General features: G+C 54.6%; 1 protein-coding gene across 1 annotated transcript; it reads right to left on the minus strand.

The window, feature by feature from the left end:
- Window positions 1-71: 71 nt before the first annotated feature.
- LOC310849027 (uncharacterized protein) lies at window positions 72-12,688 on the minus strand (the record flags this gene model as incomplete). The annotated part of the gene is made up of 7 exons (XM_083748740.1): window positions 12,582-12,688; window positions 10,032-10,631; window positions 8,934-9,005; window positions 8,554-8,715; window positions 5,473-5,639; window positions 1,504-1,663; window positions 72-347 (listed from the first exon to the last, which is right to left on the minus strand). Exons 2-7 carry the CDS (start codon window positions 10,593-10,595, stop codon window positions 72-74), a joined length of 1,401 nt encoding a protein of 466 aa, XP_083604866.1. The 5' UTR covers window positions 10,596-10,631; window positions 12,582-12,688.
- Between the last annotated feature and the right edge of the window lie 6,846 nt (window positions 12,689-19,534).

The raw sequence follows: 19,534 nt of genomic DNA on the forward strand, positions 1-19,534 counted from the left end.
GAGCCATTGGGGCTCCTGGAGGAAAAGTGTTTCCTGCCCCACAGCAGAGCAGCCCCAGAAGCTCCGCTGGTCTATTCTGATATCTGGCATTCCGTGCAGCCAGACTGGTGCGACCCACGTTGGGAGAAGCACTGTTTGTGGGGGGCTTTCTTTCTGATGCTGCCAGCCCCCCCCAGCTGCCATGCCTGCCCTGCTCCCCCACAGGGTAATCTCTTGAGGGTGTTTCTGGGGAGCCCCAAAGTCACTGCCGTCCCCCACTTGCCAGCCACCATCTCCAGAAGCCTCTGCCCATGCTCCAGTGCCCGTTCCAGGTCAGCCGTCTTGGACCGGATTTCCTCACAGAGGTCCTGGAGGGAGACAGAAGCAGGCGGAATTGGTGCAAAAAGACCCCCTCCTTCACATGGAAACTCCCCCCTCCAGCTGAGGCCAAGGGGTGACTGAAGCGGCTCTGCTGGTCCTGTGAGGTCTGGAGAGCCTCCGCTTCCTGGAACACAAGTCCCGCCTGCTTTCCCCATGCCCTGCAGTGGGGCATGTGGAAGGAGAGGGCTCAGGAACAGGGTGGGCATGAAGGGGGTGAGGAAGAGATTCTTCCCGAGGTCATGGGGTGGGGGGCTTCTGTCCCCCCTCACCACGCCTTCCTCCATGCACTTCCAGTTTACATCTTGCTGCTGCCCGGATCCTTGCAGACATGCTTCTGTGTCTGTTTGCAAAAGGGGAGTTTCTGGGTCTCCTTGGGACCTGGTCACAGACGTGCACTCTGGGGGAAAGCCAAACCCCACTGCTTTGATGCACTCTGGCCTCCTTTTTTGGATGATACAAATCTCCTCTCCAGACTCCTCATTGTGTCTGGGCTTTTATAGACTCACCTTAAAACCTTGGTTACATGCAATGGCTTCTCTGTAATTTATTTTTTATATTGAATATGCTCTGTGTATGGTATGTGTAAACAGCCTCGGCTCAGTAAACCTGAAGGAGCGTCTACACCCCCATCGTCCTGCCCAGAAACTGAGGTCCAGCGCCGAGGGCCTTCAGGCGGTTCCCTCACTGTGAGAAGTGAGGTTACAGGGAACCAGGCAGAGGGCCTTCTTGGTGGTGGCACCCACCATGTGGAACGCGCTCCCATCAGATGTCAAGGAAATAAAAAACTATCTGACTTTTAGAAGACATCTGAAGGCAGCCCTGTTTAGGGAAGTTTTTAAGGATTGATGTTTTATCACTTTATTATTATTATTATTATTATTATTATTATTATTATTATTATTATTATGTTGGGAGCTGCCGAGAGTGGCTGGGGAAACCCAGCCAGATGGGCGAGATATAAATAAATTATTATTATTATTATTATTATTATTATTATTATTATTATTATTATTGTTGTTATGGGTTTGTCTGTCCATAGTTTTATGGTAAATCAATAAAAAAACAATCAAGAAAAGACCCTGCCTGTGGTCTCCTTCCCCCTTGAGGCTCCCAAGGCCACTTCCCCCTCCCAGGCCGCCATACCTGGACTTGCTGAAGGGCTCCCTGCGCCTGGCTGAGGCTCCCATTGGCTCTCCACAGCTCAGCCAGCTTCCTCTCTGTGGAGGCCAGCCAGTCCTGGAAAACGTCGACAGACTCCTGGAAGATGTGGGCTGCAGGAAGGATCCGCTCCAGGGAGCTGTGCCTGTTGGAAGAGAGAAGCGACGGGGGGTGGGGGGAGAGATTTTGACGGGCACAACCTCCAGCACCAGGCTCACCGGACCCAGGAAGACACACAGCCCTGCGCAAAAGCTGTGATACGGAAAGGGGGGGCATGTCTTCTTCACCCCTTCCGCCCGTCACCAGAGGATCCGAGGCAATGACCTCAAGGGCACCCGGCCCTACATGGACCCCTCAGCCCCCACACTGTTACACAAGCACCGATTTTCTTGCTTTCAGTGCCAATTTACTCCATTTCTCCAGGACTCCATGACACCTCCAGTGTCCTCCCTCAAGCGAGGTGTCACGTACACTCAGGAAGACCCTAATCTTCTCTAATCACTCTGCCAAGCCCTTCCTCTGGGCAGTGCCAGGTGGCAGACTATGCATACCTGACTATTTCATCACCTGTACTCAGAATGTACTTATCTGCGCATATCTCCAGCTCTGCATATTCCCCCCTCCCTCTGCCATATGTTAATCCTGGGTAACCCAACCTCTTTTTAATATATTCATGATGTAACTGGGATGTATTTTGCACTGTATTCTGGGGCATGGAGGGAAGTTTCAAAAGTTCATGTCACCCCTTTCTCGCTGTTCAATCTCGCCTTGAACCTGTTGCGCAATAAACTTGGATCTTCTGCAGCTTGCTCCTGTCTCTAGCTGAGCTAATTTTCCTCCACAGGGACCCACGGACACTTAGTCCAACAAGCTGGGTGGCAGAGCAGCCTCCCACTCAGATTTTACCGTAACAGCTGCCTTTCGGCCACATCAGGCAGCAAGAAGCCATGAGGACCAGCGCCATGAAAAGGCAGGTCCAGGGCACGTGGCAAGCAGGCCTCCCCCTGCCCTTGTGGCCTGGCTGGTCTGACGGATTGAGCTGCCTCTTCCTTGTGCTTCTGGCACACAAAGCGCCCCCCCCCCCCAAGCAGGGAGCCAAATGCCAGGGCAGGATGGAACAGTGGTGTTCCAGGAAGGCTCCACGTGGGGAGGCAGAAGGTGCCAAGGACTTCTGAGACTTGGTTGAGGACAGGAAGGAAGAGCTCAGAGATGAAGCTGCTTTGGATAAGAAGTTTAACTCTAGTCCGCTTCCCAGACAAAGCGGGGGGCCCTGAGCACCAGGGGAGAGCCCTCCCTCGCATCCACCTCTTTGCACAAGGAAGGGGCGCTAGGCTTTGACTTGCAGCAAATGGTCCCCAGAGCTGCCTCATCCCTTTGCCATGAATTTCACACCCACCATCACCCATATGGGGTGCATGAGGAATGTGCCCCCCACCAGGCTCACAAGACTCTCACAAGCAGGAAACCCTAGAGAGCAAAACGGAGGGCATGTTTAGCCCTTAGCTGACCTCAGAAACCCCTCTTGTCCCAAAGTAGGAAATCCTTTCTGAGCCTCCCCTCTGTGAAACTGGTTTAACAAGTATTGATAAGCTTCCAAGCAAAGAAACAGATATCTTCGCTGAGTGAAGCAGGTCTGTGTCGACGGATTCTGGAGTCAATGTTGGAAATCATGAACTCTGAGCAGGATCTGATTCACACCTGCAACCCATTTGTGATGTATCTGTGGCGTTTTTTGGGGTGGTCTTTCTGTAAAGGGGAGACGAATACTTTCTGAGGTTTTAAAAGATGCTACAGTGGTACCTCGCAAGACGAAATTAATTCGTCCTGCGAGTTTTTTCGTCTTGCAAATTTTCGTCTTGCGAAGCACGGATTCCCTGGGTATTAACCGTTTTAAGAAAAGGAAACAAACTTGCAAGACGTTTTCGTCTTGCAAAGCAAGCCCATAGGGAAATTCGTCTTGCGAAGCAACTCAAAAAACGAAAAACTCTTTCATCTTGCGAGTTTTTTGTCTTACGAGGCATTCGTCTTGCGAGGTACCACTGTACACACCTTTGCTTCTCAACTCCCTTGCTTCGGGGGGGGGGGGAGGGACTCTGTTTGCAAACGGACCAATAAAGAAAAGCCAACCTTGTGGATTTGCAGGAGAGGAAATGGCAGGTTGACCGTCTTGCTGCCAGAAGATAATTACGTGGTGATGGATGGTAATCAGATTTAAGTTCTGGCTATCGGATCACTCTGGGATAAAGTGGGATTGAGGGAGTAACCACAAATGCTCTGGTCAAGGCTGTTTTCTGATGTTGGTGTTTGGGGACTGAGATGGGGCCTAAAATGAGTCAAGGTGAGTCAAGGAACCAATACTGTGTCCAAGAACCCTTCATGGGAATAAGATCTGCATCCTCTCTTTGTAAAACATTTTTGGGACAAGATAATCTATTAATTCAGAGAGATTTCACTGTCTGCTGATGAAAGTTCATGACTGGAAAAATTGCAAGAGCTGCTTTCTGTCTTTAAGAAGGGAAAGAAAACTGGTCATTAAAGTGCCTAAAGCAGAGCAAAAAGCATGATTTGTGCTTGGCAATAAAGATTAAACAAACAAGGGAATTCCTCATGTGAAAAGTCTTTAATTCTTTTTCTTCTTTCCAAAATGAATGTTGCTGGGAAACTGAAAGTTTTCTCTGTGGGAAAATAATATTGTTGTGACTGTGATCTTAAGGTGGAAATCTTAAGGTAGAGACAGGACTTATAAAGAGCCTGAGTTGTTAATAACATCAAACGCAGCCAGTGTGGCAAAGATACCTTTGAATATCCCAGTGACTGTTGGTATTGTTCAATAGATGATGGCCGAACAATTAAAAATGATCAGATCAGCGTTTGATGAAAGGGGGAAAGAAATGAATCAGAGAGATATGAAGTGAAAAATGGAGAATACCTATGAAAAGCTGGCAGGACTGGATGATGATGATGAAAGAAAATTGGAGAAAGCAGATGGTGAAATGGAAATGCCTTTTATACAAGGATTTGGGAGGAGAAGGGGAAGATAAAATGATCTGAATTTGGCATTGATGGAGCTCAGAAGGGGGAAAGCCTTCAGTCCTAGCTCTTCTTCAGTTCTAGCAGAGAGAAAGCATTCAGAATACAACTTGGAGTGAATTCAGAGAATGATGCAACTAAATTAATAGTTCTCTCTCTGGAAAAAAGATTGGAAGAAAGGTAAATGGAAGAAAGGTAAATGGAAAAAAATAATATGGAATATTATTTCAGTATGTGATCCCAGTGGAGAAGCTTTATCATGGGCAAGGATGGAGTAATTTACTATTAATATGGAGGCATGTTGGTGGGAATTATTGGAGGTAAAGTTGATATTTAAAGAAAAAACATAAGTTGATATTTACTACTACTAACAATATTTTGGGAATCCCTCTTGGACTTTTTTGGGGAAAAGGAAATGAATCATTTTTTTAAAAACTTGGACCTCAAAGAAATATTGTTTAACAGAATGTTGTAATGTTATTTAATTTTATGTAACCAGCAGATGGAAAATTGGAACTCCTTTCTTTCTTGCTTGCTTGCTCTTTTTGCCTTTCCTTCTTCCTGCTTCCTTCTCTTTCCCCCCCATAGCTGTTTTTGTTTCTGGTTTAAAAAAATTGCATTAGTTTTCTATATCTTTCTGTATTATGAAAAGCTTTAATAAAAACCTTAATGCAAAAAAGCAAAGCCAACCTTGATTTCTACTATGTGGCCTTGGCCTCTGTTTTTGTTCATTTCTCTGACCGACAAGGTGATGTTGTGAGTGAGGGGAGAATTGCACCAATTGTATAACACCTTGTCTTGCCCCTGCTTTGCCCTTTCACACTGCCCTCCCCGTCAGACCCGGAACAGACTCACATTTTCTATGGTGCCTTTGGCACAATCCCTGAGTCCCCACCAAGGGCCCCTCCCTCTCTAGGGACTCACCTGGCTTCTGCCCCCTGGATTAGTGTCTGCCACTTCTCCTGGAGGTTGGCAAGGCCTCCGTCCCTTCCGTGCCCGTCTGTGGTGCCAGGGGGCTCAGAGGGTGGCCGTCTCTCCTGCAGGAGGCCCTCCACATGGGACCTGCGCTCATCCAGAAGGCGCCTTAAAAGCTGTTTGGGGTCAGAGAAGGCAGAGGGTGAGGCCAAGCTCCAAGGGGGAGGGCAACCGAGTCTGGCACCGCCCTGGTGCAGCAACACCCTGGCAAAAGAAGCTGGCCTGCTCCACTCCAAGGGTCGGGAGGAACTTTTCCATTTCATAAGAACCTGGATAAGTCCGAAGAAGACCCATCAGGCCATGACCTGGAATTTAGGGGTAGCCTGCCTCTGAACAGGAAGTTCCCCCTGGCTTCCATGGGAAAGGCTGTTTTGAGAAGCGATTCAGAGGCGCCAGGGTGGTCTCTTTGGGGAAGAGGTTCTTGGCGTCAGGAGCAGCGAGGGATAAAAGGCAGCAAGTGGGAAGTGGACGGAGAGACGTCTCTCTCCCTCTTGTGTAATACTTGACCTCAACGGGGTCACCCAGTGAAGCTGAATAGTGGGGAATTCAGGACAGACAAAAGAAAGTCCACCTTCACCCTCCGCACAGTCAAATGACTGAATCTGCTCCTTCAAGGTCCAGTGATGGCCAGCAACTCCGGAGGGCATGAGGGGGCATCAGCGGCTGACCCTGTGTCCCTTCTGGCATCCCTCTTCAGAGAACAGGGTTCCCCCCAACACTTATTTAATTCTGTCAGTTATTTTGTGGTACAGCCCTTATGCTTTACAGTTAGCTCTTCCAACACTTTTAAGTAATAACTAATTATTAAATTGTACGCTCTAGCTTCTCCAGCTTTATCACATGAGAAAAGTAGACCCTATGATTCTATGATTCTATGACCCCTCTCTCTGAGCTTTGCTTCTTGCAGTGAGAATGCAGAAGGCCAGAGGGGTGCAGAGCCCCCCCCCCAGAAGACTTTGCCCGTGGGACCCCCTCCTCCTCCTTACAAGGCAGGCAGCGGCAGACCCCAAACTGGGCACGGGGACTGGGCAGCCCAGAGGCTGGTAATCCCATGCTGCCAAGTGTGGCTGCTCCCAAGATGGCCAAGTCAGACGTGGGAAGATGATGCCTATTTCTCTGGAAGTGCCCAGGGGGGCGGAGAGAGACTCCCAGGCCGAGCCAAGCCAGCCCCCCTCCTCCCCAAACACAGGGGAACGAGCTTCTACTTGCGCTGTTCATTTAAAAGAGGGAGCCAAAGGCTTCTCTGGGGTGGGGTTTACTTTCTATTCTCCTTCCACAGACCCAGAGGAAACGCTGAAGCCAACTTACAAAAGTGCCCTGCTTTTCACAGTCATAGAAATGTGATGTAGGAAGCCTCCTGCCACACAAAGGTCCTCTATGCCAACCCCCAGCAATGCAGGGATCTTGGCTAAAATTGTTACACCAATGCCATCATAGCCACGATCCCCGCCTTCACTCGCCACAGATTCACATCCATAAAGGCATCTAGAGGCATCTAATCCGCAAAGCACCACATCACATACACCACCCCAAAAACAATGCAGGGAACCCCCTAATAAACATCACAGCTTGCAGAAATGTCAGATTTAAGGGGGCAGACTGCCATAACCCCCAGTGTCAAAATCGGTGCACCACAGCGCCCCCTCATGGCCAGGCTTGGGAAAGAGCAGGCAATATCACTTGTTTTATGAGTGAGACTGTCGGCTGACAAATGTAACAGCTTGCACAGAAGCATCAACTGACCCTGTTTTGCTAAGAAAATGAAATGCATTGTAAAAAGATTTGAAAGTGATTCATTCTGTTAAATAAACTTACTAAATCACACACTGCTGCCATAATCCCGGGAGAGTGAGATGGTTTAGGCAGGGACTCCACCCAGGAAGTGTCAAACAGGGTTTCTCCAAGACAATAACTGTCTCAGTCACAGAAACTGATAAGCTCCCTTGTGATGCTTGCCAGGCTGCCTGGGGAATAGAAGGTGTCCCTCCTGCCAGTCTCCCAAACTGCCACTGGACTGGAACTTGCCAAAACTGAAAGGTCAAGGCCAAATGTAACTTCTCATGCAGAATGTGAGAGACCAGCAATTCACAAAATGCCTCGGTGGACATGGTGTAATTTTGACCTGTTTGACCAGTTGTAACTCCTCCTAATTTTGTGATGCGCCTTTGATGTTTTGTCCACACTCCACCGGCATCTTAGGGGTGGGGTTTCCCTCTGCTGGGTGGGAAATGGCAGAGCACCCTTTTTTGGGGGGGGTGTTCCTCCTTTCTTTGCTGTAAGAGAGGCTGAACCTCTGTCCCGACAAATGAACTATCAAAGGCACAAGACCTGCTTCGCTTTTGCTTTTCCTGCTTCTCTTCTCTCTCTTTTTCCTGCCCTGACAGGGGAACCGAGGATCCAGCACAGCCCGGGGTTTCCCTGGAGTTTCACAACAGAAGCAGAGCAAGTGGCAAGCAGGTTTTCTCAGGCCCGGACGTGGAAAGCTCAGATCTGAGCCTAGAAAGTGCAGAATCGAGGCAAGTGTGGATGAGCCTTCTGTCTTATCCCCTTCAGGCTGAATTGTGCCCAACTCCCTCCTCATGATTCTTCGTTTTGAAATTAAAAAATTAAGGTCTTATGTATATAACAAAGGTTCATAAATGTACCAAGCGAAAACGTACATAAATATATAAACCACATGTCTGGGGCAGCGCAGGGGAACGGCCATGAAGCCATTTTGACTCCCAAACTGACCAGGTGTTTTCTCTGCAAAGTCAAATGGAAAAGCCTCCCCATTGTCTTTTCCTTCACAAATCCTGTCTTAAGGGTGTATCTGTGTATGAATAGGGTGAGCCTGTGACCTGGCCCAGGAACTAAGTATTTATCATTACAAAAGACTGGCCAGGCTCCCCAGGGTATCCAGTCAAGTGACCATTAACAGGTAACCTGCCACACAGGAGGTAAAAACGCACTCTTGGGAACATCTTGGGAACCCTCCTCTGCCCCCCAAGATGTGTGAGACACCCACACGCTGCCTGCGCAAGAGCTCACCTTCTGCTCCTGCAGCTGCGCCTTCACCACTTTGGCTTCAGAGGAAGGGGGCTTCTGGCTGGCCATGAGCTCCTCCATGTCGCTGACCCAAGAGAGAAGCTTCCTCAGAGTCACCTGGGCCTGCTCTGCGCCCCACACCTCTCCGAGGAAGGCAGCAGCTGCCTGGGGGAGGGAAGGAGGGTGAGCTCAGAGTGAGGCCAGCAGCAGCTCTGGGGGGGGGGGGGAGCCCCAGTCCCACAGCAAGAGCCTCCTGGCACCTGGTGGAGCATGGAGGTGGCGAGGCAGACTTGCATGACCCCACCTCCTCCTCCTCCAGCCCCCTACCCTACCCTGCCCTAGAGCACGACTGAGCCGGCTGTGCCTCCCTGCCCGGCCCTTACCTTGCTGCTGGGGCTGCTCCATGGCTCCAGGGGGTCCCCCTGGCCAGCAGGCCAGCTCTGGCTGTTCTGGAGCTGCGGGAGAAAACCAGGCACAGGGCAGAGGCTTTGCACCCTCAGACTCAGGATGGAGGGAGGGGGCCTGCAGCAGCCTGCCCCCCCCCACACACACACAGGAGCAGGAGGCTCAGGCCAGCACTTCCAGTAGGGCTCAGCTTCAGGGGAACCAGCACCACCACATTTGGGTCTCCCTCCACAGAACGGCCTTAGCTGCCTGGCTCAGAGGGTGGACTTCTGGATACGCAGGGAAGGAGAAGTTCGTGGCGCCTGGGGTGACTTTGCTGGGGCCCTGCCTGCAGAGATCGATACAGCCACCTTCCTGCTGATACAACAGACTGTCTCCCAGAGCCCCCACCCACCCAATGCTGCCCCCAGGCAGCTTCTGACAACCCGAGCCTCCTCACCAAGAGCTTGGGAGACGGCCCCAAACTGCGTGCGCCTGGGAGGGGGGTGGAGCAGAAGAACAGGGTGGGCAGCACCGATGCTGCCATCAGCTGACCTCACTGCAAGCACCAACAGATTGGGCAGCAGAGCGACTGGCTCCAACTCACCCCCATGCGGAGCCGCTCATTTTCCACAATGGTAAAAAAAAAGCTGTGCATACATGATCATCTCTCAGTTATCCACACAACCACCTTGTAAGGCGGGCCAGCCTCATTCTGTGAACATAAGAACCTAAGTGGAGTCTGCAGGATCCGGCCCCATCTAGCCCAGCACCCTGTTCTTGCAGTGGCCAACCAGATGCCCCAATGGGAAGCCGGCAAGCAGGGTCTGAGTGCGAGAGACCTCGCCCCTCCCGCAGTCTCCAGCAACAGGGATTCGGTAGCACTGGCGCCTCTCTGTGTGTCACAGATGCCCCCCCCCCGAATTCCTCCCAGGGCCAAAGTGGGATCCAGACTAGGGGCCTCCCATTTTCCAGCCCGCTTTCCCAGTCGCCCCCCGCAGTGCCAAGACATGGAGCAGCTAAGGGAGTGAAAGGAATGCGTGTGAATGTGGGGAGGAATGGGGGCGTCCTGGGCTCCCCCCGCCCCGTCTATTAACCTCTGGCAGGGCTCCTCCTGCGCACTCCGTGAGCACCTTGACCCGCCTGGTGACGGTGGGCTCTTTGCTCCGGTCACCCCCGGGGTACTCGGTCACCTCCACGATCTCAGTCACAACGGTCTCGGTCACCTCCGTCACCTCCGTCACCTCGGTGGTGGTGAGGGGCTTCCAGACCCAGCCGCTCCCGTGCGCCAGCCCCCGGGGGGGACTCCAGGCAGCCCCCGTGACCGCCGCTGCCGCCTCCAGCTGGGCCTTGAGGGGGTTGCTGCAGCTGAGGGCCCCCCCGTTCTGCACCTTGACGTCCATGTTGTTCTGCTTGGGGAGGGGGCTGCCCTGCTGGCTCTTGCTGGCCCCCCCCAGCGTGGCCATGCTCCAGCCATTCTCGATCACCCGGGGGCTGAGTGGAGGCTTCTCTGGGGGGCCCCCGTGGCCCCCTGCGTTGTTCCTCCTGGAGGGGCCCCCAGACGCCAGGCCCAGGTCCTTGAGGTAGGAGTCCTTCAGGAAGTCATCCGGCTTCTGGCTTTTCTCCCCCAGGCAGCTGGGTCTGCCCCCCGCGTTGCCCATGGCTGGCGGCTGAGGAGACAGCGCTCAGAGCCCTGCCTGGAACAGAGGAGGAGGAGGAAGAGGAGGAAGAGGAGAAGCCACCTTGCCTGCCCGCAAGCGAGTGGGAGGCCCAGGGTGGCACCCACAGCAGGCACCATGCCCATCATTGGGGGTTCCTTTTTCAGTCCACAGAGCCACCCAGAATGTCTTCCAGAATCTTCTTTCTCAGTTCTGCTCAAACTGTTGGTGAATTCCCTTGTGGGAATAAGCCCCTCACCCATTCCAGTTCTCCTTCAAGAATTAACATTACAACTTATCCAACTACAGGTCTAAGGAAATTAAAGAAGAACTATGTAGAGAGCTTGATTCCTCCTCTCTGCTCTCCTGCCATCTGGGCAGAGTAACGGCCAGACACATGATCTCTTTCACAGCCTGTCTAATAAAGTAGTCCGTTGCTAAGGAAACTCTGTTGCTAGGGGGGAAAGTTGTTGCTATGGGCAAAAGTAGGCAAGCATCATTTCAAGTCTATTTTTGGACCCCCCTCAAGACCCAGGCCAGAAGTCCAAGCCCAGCAAGACCTCTGCTACTGAACGGAAGTGGGGACCATAGCCAGACCTCTCCCGTAGAATCAAATCCCACCAGAGGATTTTGGAAATACTCGCTTCAAACATTGTCGGGGTTGGACTAGAGAACCCTTTGGGTCCCCTTCCAACTCTTCAGTTCTGTGATTGCACTACATTTACACCCGGACTTTCCTCCAAAGGAGCCCAGGGCATCAAACGTGCAAATGCTACAACACCACAAACAGAAATCTCCTCCCTAATCTCTGGGAACCAGGAAACACTTGAGGGGATTAAGCGCTTATGTATTTGGATGAGCCCAGCCAGAAATTAAGCCCAGCGTTTAGGAGGAGCCCAGAAGGTGTCAGCCACTCCTGGACTTGCTGGGGAACAGGAACGTGGTCCTTGCTGGCGGGGAGGCTCACGGAAGGGGGCTTCCACCTGGTGAGGGTCTCACGGAAGGGGACTTCCACCCAGGGGGGCTGCACCCATCCCGCCTGCTGCCCTGCCCTCCTGGCTCAGGGGAGGTTTGGCCTCTGAGTCCCAAAGAGAATAAAAGCCACAGGTCGGGAGGCAGAGCCTGAAGGGTGTTTGCCCAAAGCCCCCAAGGGTGACTGGGGCTGAAACTCAGTCGCTCATATGGCCTGGGGTGGCAGGGAAGGGAGCTGGTGATGGAGGAGCTGCTCCAGGCAGCCGAGCCCTGGGGGGGCCACTCAGCATCTCCTCAGTGGCACAGACCTCCCCAGAGCCTCTGCCGGTTGGGCAGGGCTCCATCCCAGCGTCCCGATGCAAATGAGGGGAAAGCCAGCGAGACAGACGGACCAGCAGCTGCTGCAAACGGCCGGGACCCTGCGCTTAAACCTGGGCAAGCTGGAGCCAGTGGAAGGAGAAGCCATCTGTCCACAGAGCCCCCCTGACAAAAGCCTCTGGAGGGGGGCGGTCCAGGGACAAGCAGGGCGTCCGGGGAGCCATCCATCAAGCGGCCCCAGACAGGTGGCTGCCCACAGCCCACCCATCACCCCCCATGGCCTGACAAGGCCATGCTGGCCAGGAGGAGACGGCCTCCTTGGCAGAGGCGCCACCTGGGGCCACCAGTCGCACAGACACACCTCGGCCACCTGCCATTGGAGGAGTCTCAGAGTGATGGCAGAGCAGCCCCCCCCCCCCGAAGCCATGCCACTGACAGGACACCCTCTACCTGCTTGCTCCACTGGGGGAAAGGGGAGCAGAGGGACAGGGGGCAGGAGGGGGAGCCCACAGCTCCGCTCCCCCAAGCCTGCTCTTCTGCTGAGCCCGCCCGCCAGGTGCCACCAGGTCCTCTGCCCTCCACCTCAAAAAACCTCAAAAATTTGGCCTCTTCCTGGTCTGGGCCCCAACTTTCTCGTCGGAGGGGAAGAAGGGATGAGTGACAGGCCCTCAGGCTGCCCCACGGGGCTGGCGTGGTTACCTTCATGGCGTGGCACGGACGCTCCCCGCAAGGCTGGCGGCAGGTCTGCCACGCGGTCGGTGGCGGGCCAAGGGCAGGGCGGCTGCCTCCGCTTCTGCCTTCAGGGGCTCCTCGGCTGCTGCCCCCAAGACGGACGGAGAGGAGCCATGGGAAGCCCCCGGCGGTGGGGGGACTTGGGCTGAAGTTCCATCGGGAGAGGAGAGCCGGTGCTGCCGGTGTGTCTGGCCCAGGATCCGGCGTGTCGTACGGGGAGGAGGCCTTCTCTGGAGCAGCTGCTGGAGGCCAGCTTGGTGGCAGTGGAGCCCCCTCTGCCCCCTCTCCCAGGGCTCTCCTGGTAGCTGTCAGTCCAGGCCGGAGAAGAAGGATGGATGGAGGGATTGCGGGATGGATGTGGGGGAGGCCCTCCCAAGGAGAACAGGCACACGAGGAGGGAGAAGAAGGCACCTCCCAGGAAGCCCCGTGGATCTGGGCCCAGAAGAGCCCCACCAGCAGAGGCAGACTGCCCTGGGGAAATGGAGGCGAGCCCCTCTGGCTGCCTGGCTGCCGCAGAGACCCTCCCTCGCTGCCCCCCACCCTCTGCCCCGCTGACCCCCTCAGCACACTCAGGCTAATACAATAAGCCCTCATGCATTAACTCTTTGCTCGCTGCAAGACAATCACCGTTACTGGGGAAACGCAACAGGGCTCCCAACTATCCTGGGAGCCGGTGGGGGAGGGGGCAGGCGCCTTTGCCACCGAGGAGGAGGAGGAGGAGGAGGAGGAGGAGAGGGGAGCTTTTCCCAGAGGAACAGCCCCCCACCAGCAGGACCCCCTCCCCCCTCACTCGGGTCCAGCCACTGCTGCAACCACAGCCCCAAGAGCCTGGGGGATGCTCAAGGGTCTGGACAGCTGGTCCTCCGGGGGGGGGGCAGCCTGGGACCCCTCCAGGGTTGTGGGCCTGAGGCTTGATGCTTAACTCAAGGGCAAGTTGGGCAAAGTTGGGGGAAGAGAAAGAAGGAACCCCCTTCACCTCCGAGGCCATCACTGGGCTGACTCTGGAGCCCACAAGTGAAAGAGAAACTCTTGGGGGGGGGCAAACCCTCTGGAGAGAAGGAGGAAAGGGAGAGGTTGCTTCCGAGCTGGGGGGGGTGTGGCTCTGACCTCCCCTGCAGTGCAGGTGGCACAAAGCTCGGCTTCTGCTCTGGATGCCAATGCCCTCCCCCCCCAGCCTGGAACCCACTTTGTGGTGGAGGGAAGCTCCACTTTCCCCTTCCTGGTTGCCCCTCCCCAAGCCACAGGGAGGGAGGGCGGGTGCAACCGGGGCTGGCATCATCACCTGTCATGCATGGGTGGGCACCTGCCAGGCTCCTAGCGCTCTCATGGTGCCCACAGCTGGCACCTGCCCTGGACCAGCTTTCCGTGTCCTCTGTGGCACAGGGGCAGCTGGCTGTCACTGCCCTTCTCATTCCCCACTAGGCTCTTGGGTGCCACTACTTCTGTGGGGGAAATTGAGATGGCAGGACCGCTGCCCACTCCGCCAGCTTCTCCAAGGGCTGTGCCATTGCTGCTGCTGCCCACCTCCACCAGAGTCTGCCAGGGCCATTGCAGCAGGGAGGCCCACCAGCGGGCACGATGCCCCTTGGCCACCCATGGAAGGGGTTGTGTGTGGTGCCCAGAGCCAGGCGAAGCTGAGGAGCAGTCTCTCTGCACAGCCTCTCAGGCGCACATGGCACAAGTCCCATCATGCCCAGAGGGTAAAGAACGAGCGCACACTTTCAAGGAAACGGGTCACCCTGCAAAGCAACGACCAGGCTGAGGGGCCTGGCTCTGTCTCTCTGCACACTGCCCCTCTCCACATGCTTGGTCTGGAATCCCCCCTCCCACTGCAATCAATATATTGAAAGATACGCCAGTAAAATGCCCCAAACAGGAGCCTCATTCAAGACGCCGCCAGACCTTTTAAAAAGTGACCCAGAGCCCCCCCCCCCAGCTCAACCCCCCCCGGCTGACCTGGCGCCCCCTTGTGGTGCATCGGGGATAATTTGTGATCAGGAGGGCAAGCTCTGTGTCCTGGGATGGTTTGGCTTCTGCTGCGCGGCAGGGCAAGAGCGCCCCCTCCAGGCGGCAATGAGGAGAAGCAGCACAGCGCGACTCCCAGCGCGGAAGGTCCGTTTAAGCCGCTGCTTCCACGAAATGCTGCAAAATGCCCTTGCCTGGAGGGGCCACAGCAGCAGCTGCAAAAGAGCTCAGTGCTGGGGGAACCCAGCCAGACGGGAGGGGTATAAATTATAGATGATGGTGACGATGATGATGATGTCCTGGAACTCTGTGCAGCTCAGAGGACTGATTCTGATCAAGGTAGCATCTTCCAAGGACACCTCCTCCCCACCTTGCCAGGGAAGAAAGGGCCTCTTGCTAGCCCTTCAGATAAAACCACAAGACAGGAGCAGCCTCCCCCCCCCCCAAAAAAAAGAAACCCAGCGATGCTCAAAGTGCCCACAGAGCAGCAGAGAGGAGTCAGTCTAGTCGTGGCTGCGGCAACCAGTCAGATGGGTGGAGTACAAGTAATAGAGCAGTAGGAGGAGGAGGAGGAGGAGGAGTAACAACAGACTCCTTCCTTGGAGGTTTTAAAGCAGGTGTGGGCTGGCCACCTGTCCTGGATGCTGAGTTGAGATTCCTGCATTGCAGGGGGGGGGGGGGCTGGGTGACCCTCAGGGATCCTTCCAACTCCACAATTCTATGATATTATTATCATGAAGGCCATGCCGAGTGCAAGGCCCTGCATGGCTCAGCTGGTGAGAGCCTGGTGCTGAGAATGCCAGGGCTGCCGGTTCGATCCCCAGAAGGGACGGCTGCATATTCCTGCATCGCAGGTGTTGGACTAGATGAGCCTCAGCTCTATGTGGTTCTATGGTTCTCTTTTCCCCTTGCAAGGGGGTCTGGCTGAGGGGTCTGGGGGTGTTGTGGGATGAGCTGAGGGTGGCCCTGCTCTCCCTGCTTGGTGTCTCTCTCTCACACACACACCCGCCAGCCGGACCCCTCCCCTCTGGCAGAGAGGAGCCCCCAGCCCAGCCCCTCTGGCCGCAGCCTGCCGCAGCCTCAGATCCTGGGAGCCGGGCGGTGGGCTCTCTCCGAGCCCCCCTTTGTCCAGCATGAATGAGCCTTTCAGTTTGTGCCGTCAGGGGTGCGGAGGGAGCCCATGTGCCCAGCAGGAGAAGAACAAAAGGCAGCTGGGGGGGGGGAACCCTTTCAACAGCCTGGCAGTGGCTCAAGAGGGAGGGCTTGGGCCTGCCTAGGCGTGGGGGGGGGTGCGCACGCATGTGCACCGCACACACACCCATTAACCTCTTGTACGCTGCGCTGCTGCCCACACGGGGATACAAAGGGGGAGGCCAAAGGAAGGAGGGAGGCACCTCCCGGCCCCCCAAGCTGCCTGTGTGTTGCTGAGGCCTCTTTGCAGGGCTGAGGTGAGCCAGGCTGTGTAAGGAAGGGCCTACAAGTGCCAGAGGGCATCATGTGCCACACGCCACACTCAGTAAAACACTGGGGGCACAAAGTGACACGTGGCAGGTTCTCCCCCGCCCCCAAAATCCTACACTTGCCGTCCTCAGTCACCTTGAGTTGCACAGGGATGTGGGCCACCAGGGCTGTGCCCTCCAGGGCTGGCACTTTCACCATGTTGGGCAGGACGAGGTGAGTCAGCCACGATCCAGCTCATTGCTGGCTGCAAAATGCACCTAAGTGAAGGCAGGGGGGCACCCAGTGGGGGGAGATTCAGCATCTGGTTGATCCCTGTGAGAACAGGAGGCTGCACTAGGGGGACCCCTGGCCGGATCCTGCAGGCACGTCTTAGGTATGTGAAACTTAAGTGCTGGTGGTTTAGGTTTTCCAAATTTCCTTCTTTCCATGCAAGTTGGTATCTTGCCAAGAATGCAGAAGAGAAGGAATCTTTTAAGGTACATAGCTGTGATTGGACATCCTATGCACTTTTAAAATGGCGGGGGGCTGCGGGGGCGGTTATTGGGTTGTTGTTTTTATTTTGATTATGTAGTTTGCAGTTTTATATTTTGATTTTTATTCTGTGAACCGCCCTGAGACCTCCGGGTATAGGGAGGTATATAAATTCTACTAATAATAATATGATCGAGCAAGCTCAGCTCCTGGGAAACTCAGCTCACCCAAACCAGAAAGCCTCAATAAAGCAGGAGCTGGTGCTGACCGGGGCAACCTGGAAGCTGTTGCCTCAAGATGAGGAGCCCGTTCTGGTGGGGCTGAGAAGCCTAGTTGTGCCCCCCCCATCCCCATTACCTCTGTGGCAGAGTCCCGCTCCGGGAGGCCCGGCAGCCTCTTCTCCAGGGCGTCCAGCCAGTGGCACAGGGAGAGCAGCTGCTCCCGCATGTCTGGGCTGCGCTCTTTCCAGTCGCCCCTCAGCCAGGCCCTGGGAGCAGAAGCAGAGTCAGACCCCACCATGGCAAGGAGGCCGCCTCGCCTTCTGCCCAGTGCCCAGTGGCCACAGAGGGCACTTGCAGCTGGGCCAACCATGGCTTCCTCTTCACCTCTTCCTCAATGCTCCATGGGACATAGCGGGCAAGGCACATAGCCCCCACCTCTGAGCAAGGGGCCGAGCTCAGCTTTGGGATATTCCGGCTGGCAGGAAAAGGCTGGGCAGTGCCCCACATGCCACCCAGTGCTCCAGCTGTGCCAAGCAGCCCCTGGCCAAAAATATTATATATATATAGATATGGTGCTTCTATCCCTATGTGCCCCACCTTTGACATGCCTCCTCAAGGAGACCACTGGCTGAGTCCATGTCCCTGAAGCCTCCCTCCAGACAGGCGAGCAGCCAGAACGGGCCACTTCATTTATTCTCCTAAAGTGCCAGCCTGCTCACCCGGGAGTGTCTCCCTTAATAAAAGTGTTTGTGGCTGTCTCAGGGACTGTGTCCTCCCCTAAGCCTCAGGGGGATCCCGGGGAGAGCAAGTGGATCTTGCAGGGATGGGAGGAGGTGTGCTGCTTGCTGGGTCGTGGTGCATGTGGGGATCCAATGCTGGATGATTCAGGACAGAGAAAAGGAAGTACTTTTTCACACAGTGCAGAGTTAATCTGTGGAACTCCTTTCCACAGGAGGCTGGGATGGCCACCAACCTGGATGGCTTTAAAAGAGGATGAGCAATGATAAATTACAGGTCAGAAAACAGAGGAAGATGGAAAGGAATTGCTGAAACAGTTAACTGAAGTGGAATACCAAAAGGGAGGTGTGAGGAGGTCACTGAAACAAGTGAATGAAAGATAAGATATTGAAATTATTGGATGTGTTTTTAATTGTTTTGTTTTGTTTTGTTAATTCAATGTTTTATGTAGTGTTTTTGTTTTTGTAATGTATCGTATTGTCTTGTTTAATTTTTCCCCTTCTTTTTGTAATCTTTAAACTGTTAATAGATATTATTTTTAAAAATAAAAATAAAAGAGGATGAGCAAATTCATGAAGGAGGAGGCGGCAGTCGATGGCTCCTGGCCTTCCAGCCCTGATGGCTCTGCTCGGCTTCCACCGTTGGGGCCAGCAATGCTGAACCCTTGTGCTTGGGTGCTGCTTGCAGGCTTCTCTTGGGGGCAACTGCAGGGCCACTGGGAGAAGAGGAGGCTGGCCTAGTTGGGCCATTGGCCGGATCCTGAAGACTGGCTCTTCTGAAGTCCTATCCCAGGCACCCCCAACCTTTGGCCCTCCAGAGGTTTTGGCCTACAACTCCCATGATCCCTAGCTAACAGGACCAGTGGTCAGGGGTGATAGGGATTGTAATCCAAGACATCTGGAGGGCCGCAGGTTCCATCCCTTCTGGTCAGTTCAAGAGGGAAAGAGGAGCAGGGACTGGAGCACAGCCGGCCTCCTGCTCAAGACAGTGGAAACATGAACAGGCTTTGCTCTCTGACTTGCTGGGGACACTTTAGGACGCCCCTCCCATCACGTGACACCTGCCTCAATCGGCTCAGTGGCTTTCCACGAAACGGCTGCTTGAATGTTGGAGCAATCAGGGTCAACCTGTAAGCTCTGCTCGTAAGGGAAGATTAAAGGAAAACATTTAACAGCCAGCAAAGGGGTTTTGAGGTGGACTCGGCACAGAGGCCAGCCGGAAAAAGCCTTTGCAGTGGATGGGAAAGGCAAGCTAACAAGGAGGACGAGTTGCAGAAGAACATAAGAAACCATCCAAGTTGGTGGCCATCACTGTGGCAGTGAGTTCCGCGGTTAAACTCTGCCCTGCTTAAAGAAGCTCTTTTTTTCCTCTGTCCTGTATCTCCAGCACCCATTTTTCTTGGACGACCACCCAAGTGTTATGAAAGAGGGAGGGCAGTTTTCCTCTCTCCGCTTCCTCCAGACCAGGACTAATGCTATACCCTTCTGACGTGTTGCCTCTTACTCGACTTCTCTCTGGACTAAAAAGCACCTTTTCTGCAGAGAGCTCCCAGCGTCTCAGCTGGGGATGTGGGCCCAGAGGGTGGCTTTGTCCCCTTTGGGGAAAAGCTTTGGCTTTGAGGCTGGAAACCGACCAGGCGGCCAGGAGCCCCTTCCTTCCCCCTCGGCTGTTTGGCATGGAAGGACGCCAAGGGCAAGCTGGCAGGGCTTTAATCTGATGTAAAGGGCAGCTTCCACTTCATTGAAGGCATTCTCGGAGCAGGCTGGGGGTGCCCTCGCCAGATGCCACAGCAGGCGGCTCATGGCACAGCCCTAGCACTTGCTGGAGCAGCACCAGCTGCACACTCACAAGCCCCAAGACGTCCCCACCTGCCCAGCACGGGGTCTCTCCCAGATTCCTGGTTACGTTTGCCATGGAGACCTGGATTTGGACATGCCTGCCTCCCCTAGGCACCTGGTTGGCCCCTGTGAGAGCAGGGTGATGGAGTGTCTGGGCCCCTTTGGCTCTTCTGATGGGGAAGGGCCACAGCTCAGGGACGGAGCATCTCCTGCATGCAGAAGACTC

Source organism: Podarcis gaigeae (assembly GCF_964106915.1).
Source record: "Podarcis gaigeae genome assembly, chromosome: 7".
Classification (NCBI taxonomy): Eukaryota; Metazoa; Chordata; class Lepidosauria; order Squamata; family Lacertidae; genus Podarcis; species Podarcis gaigeae.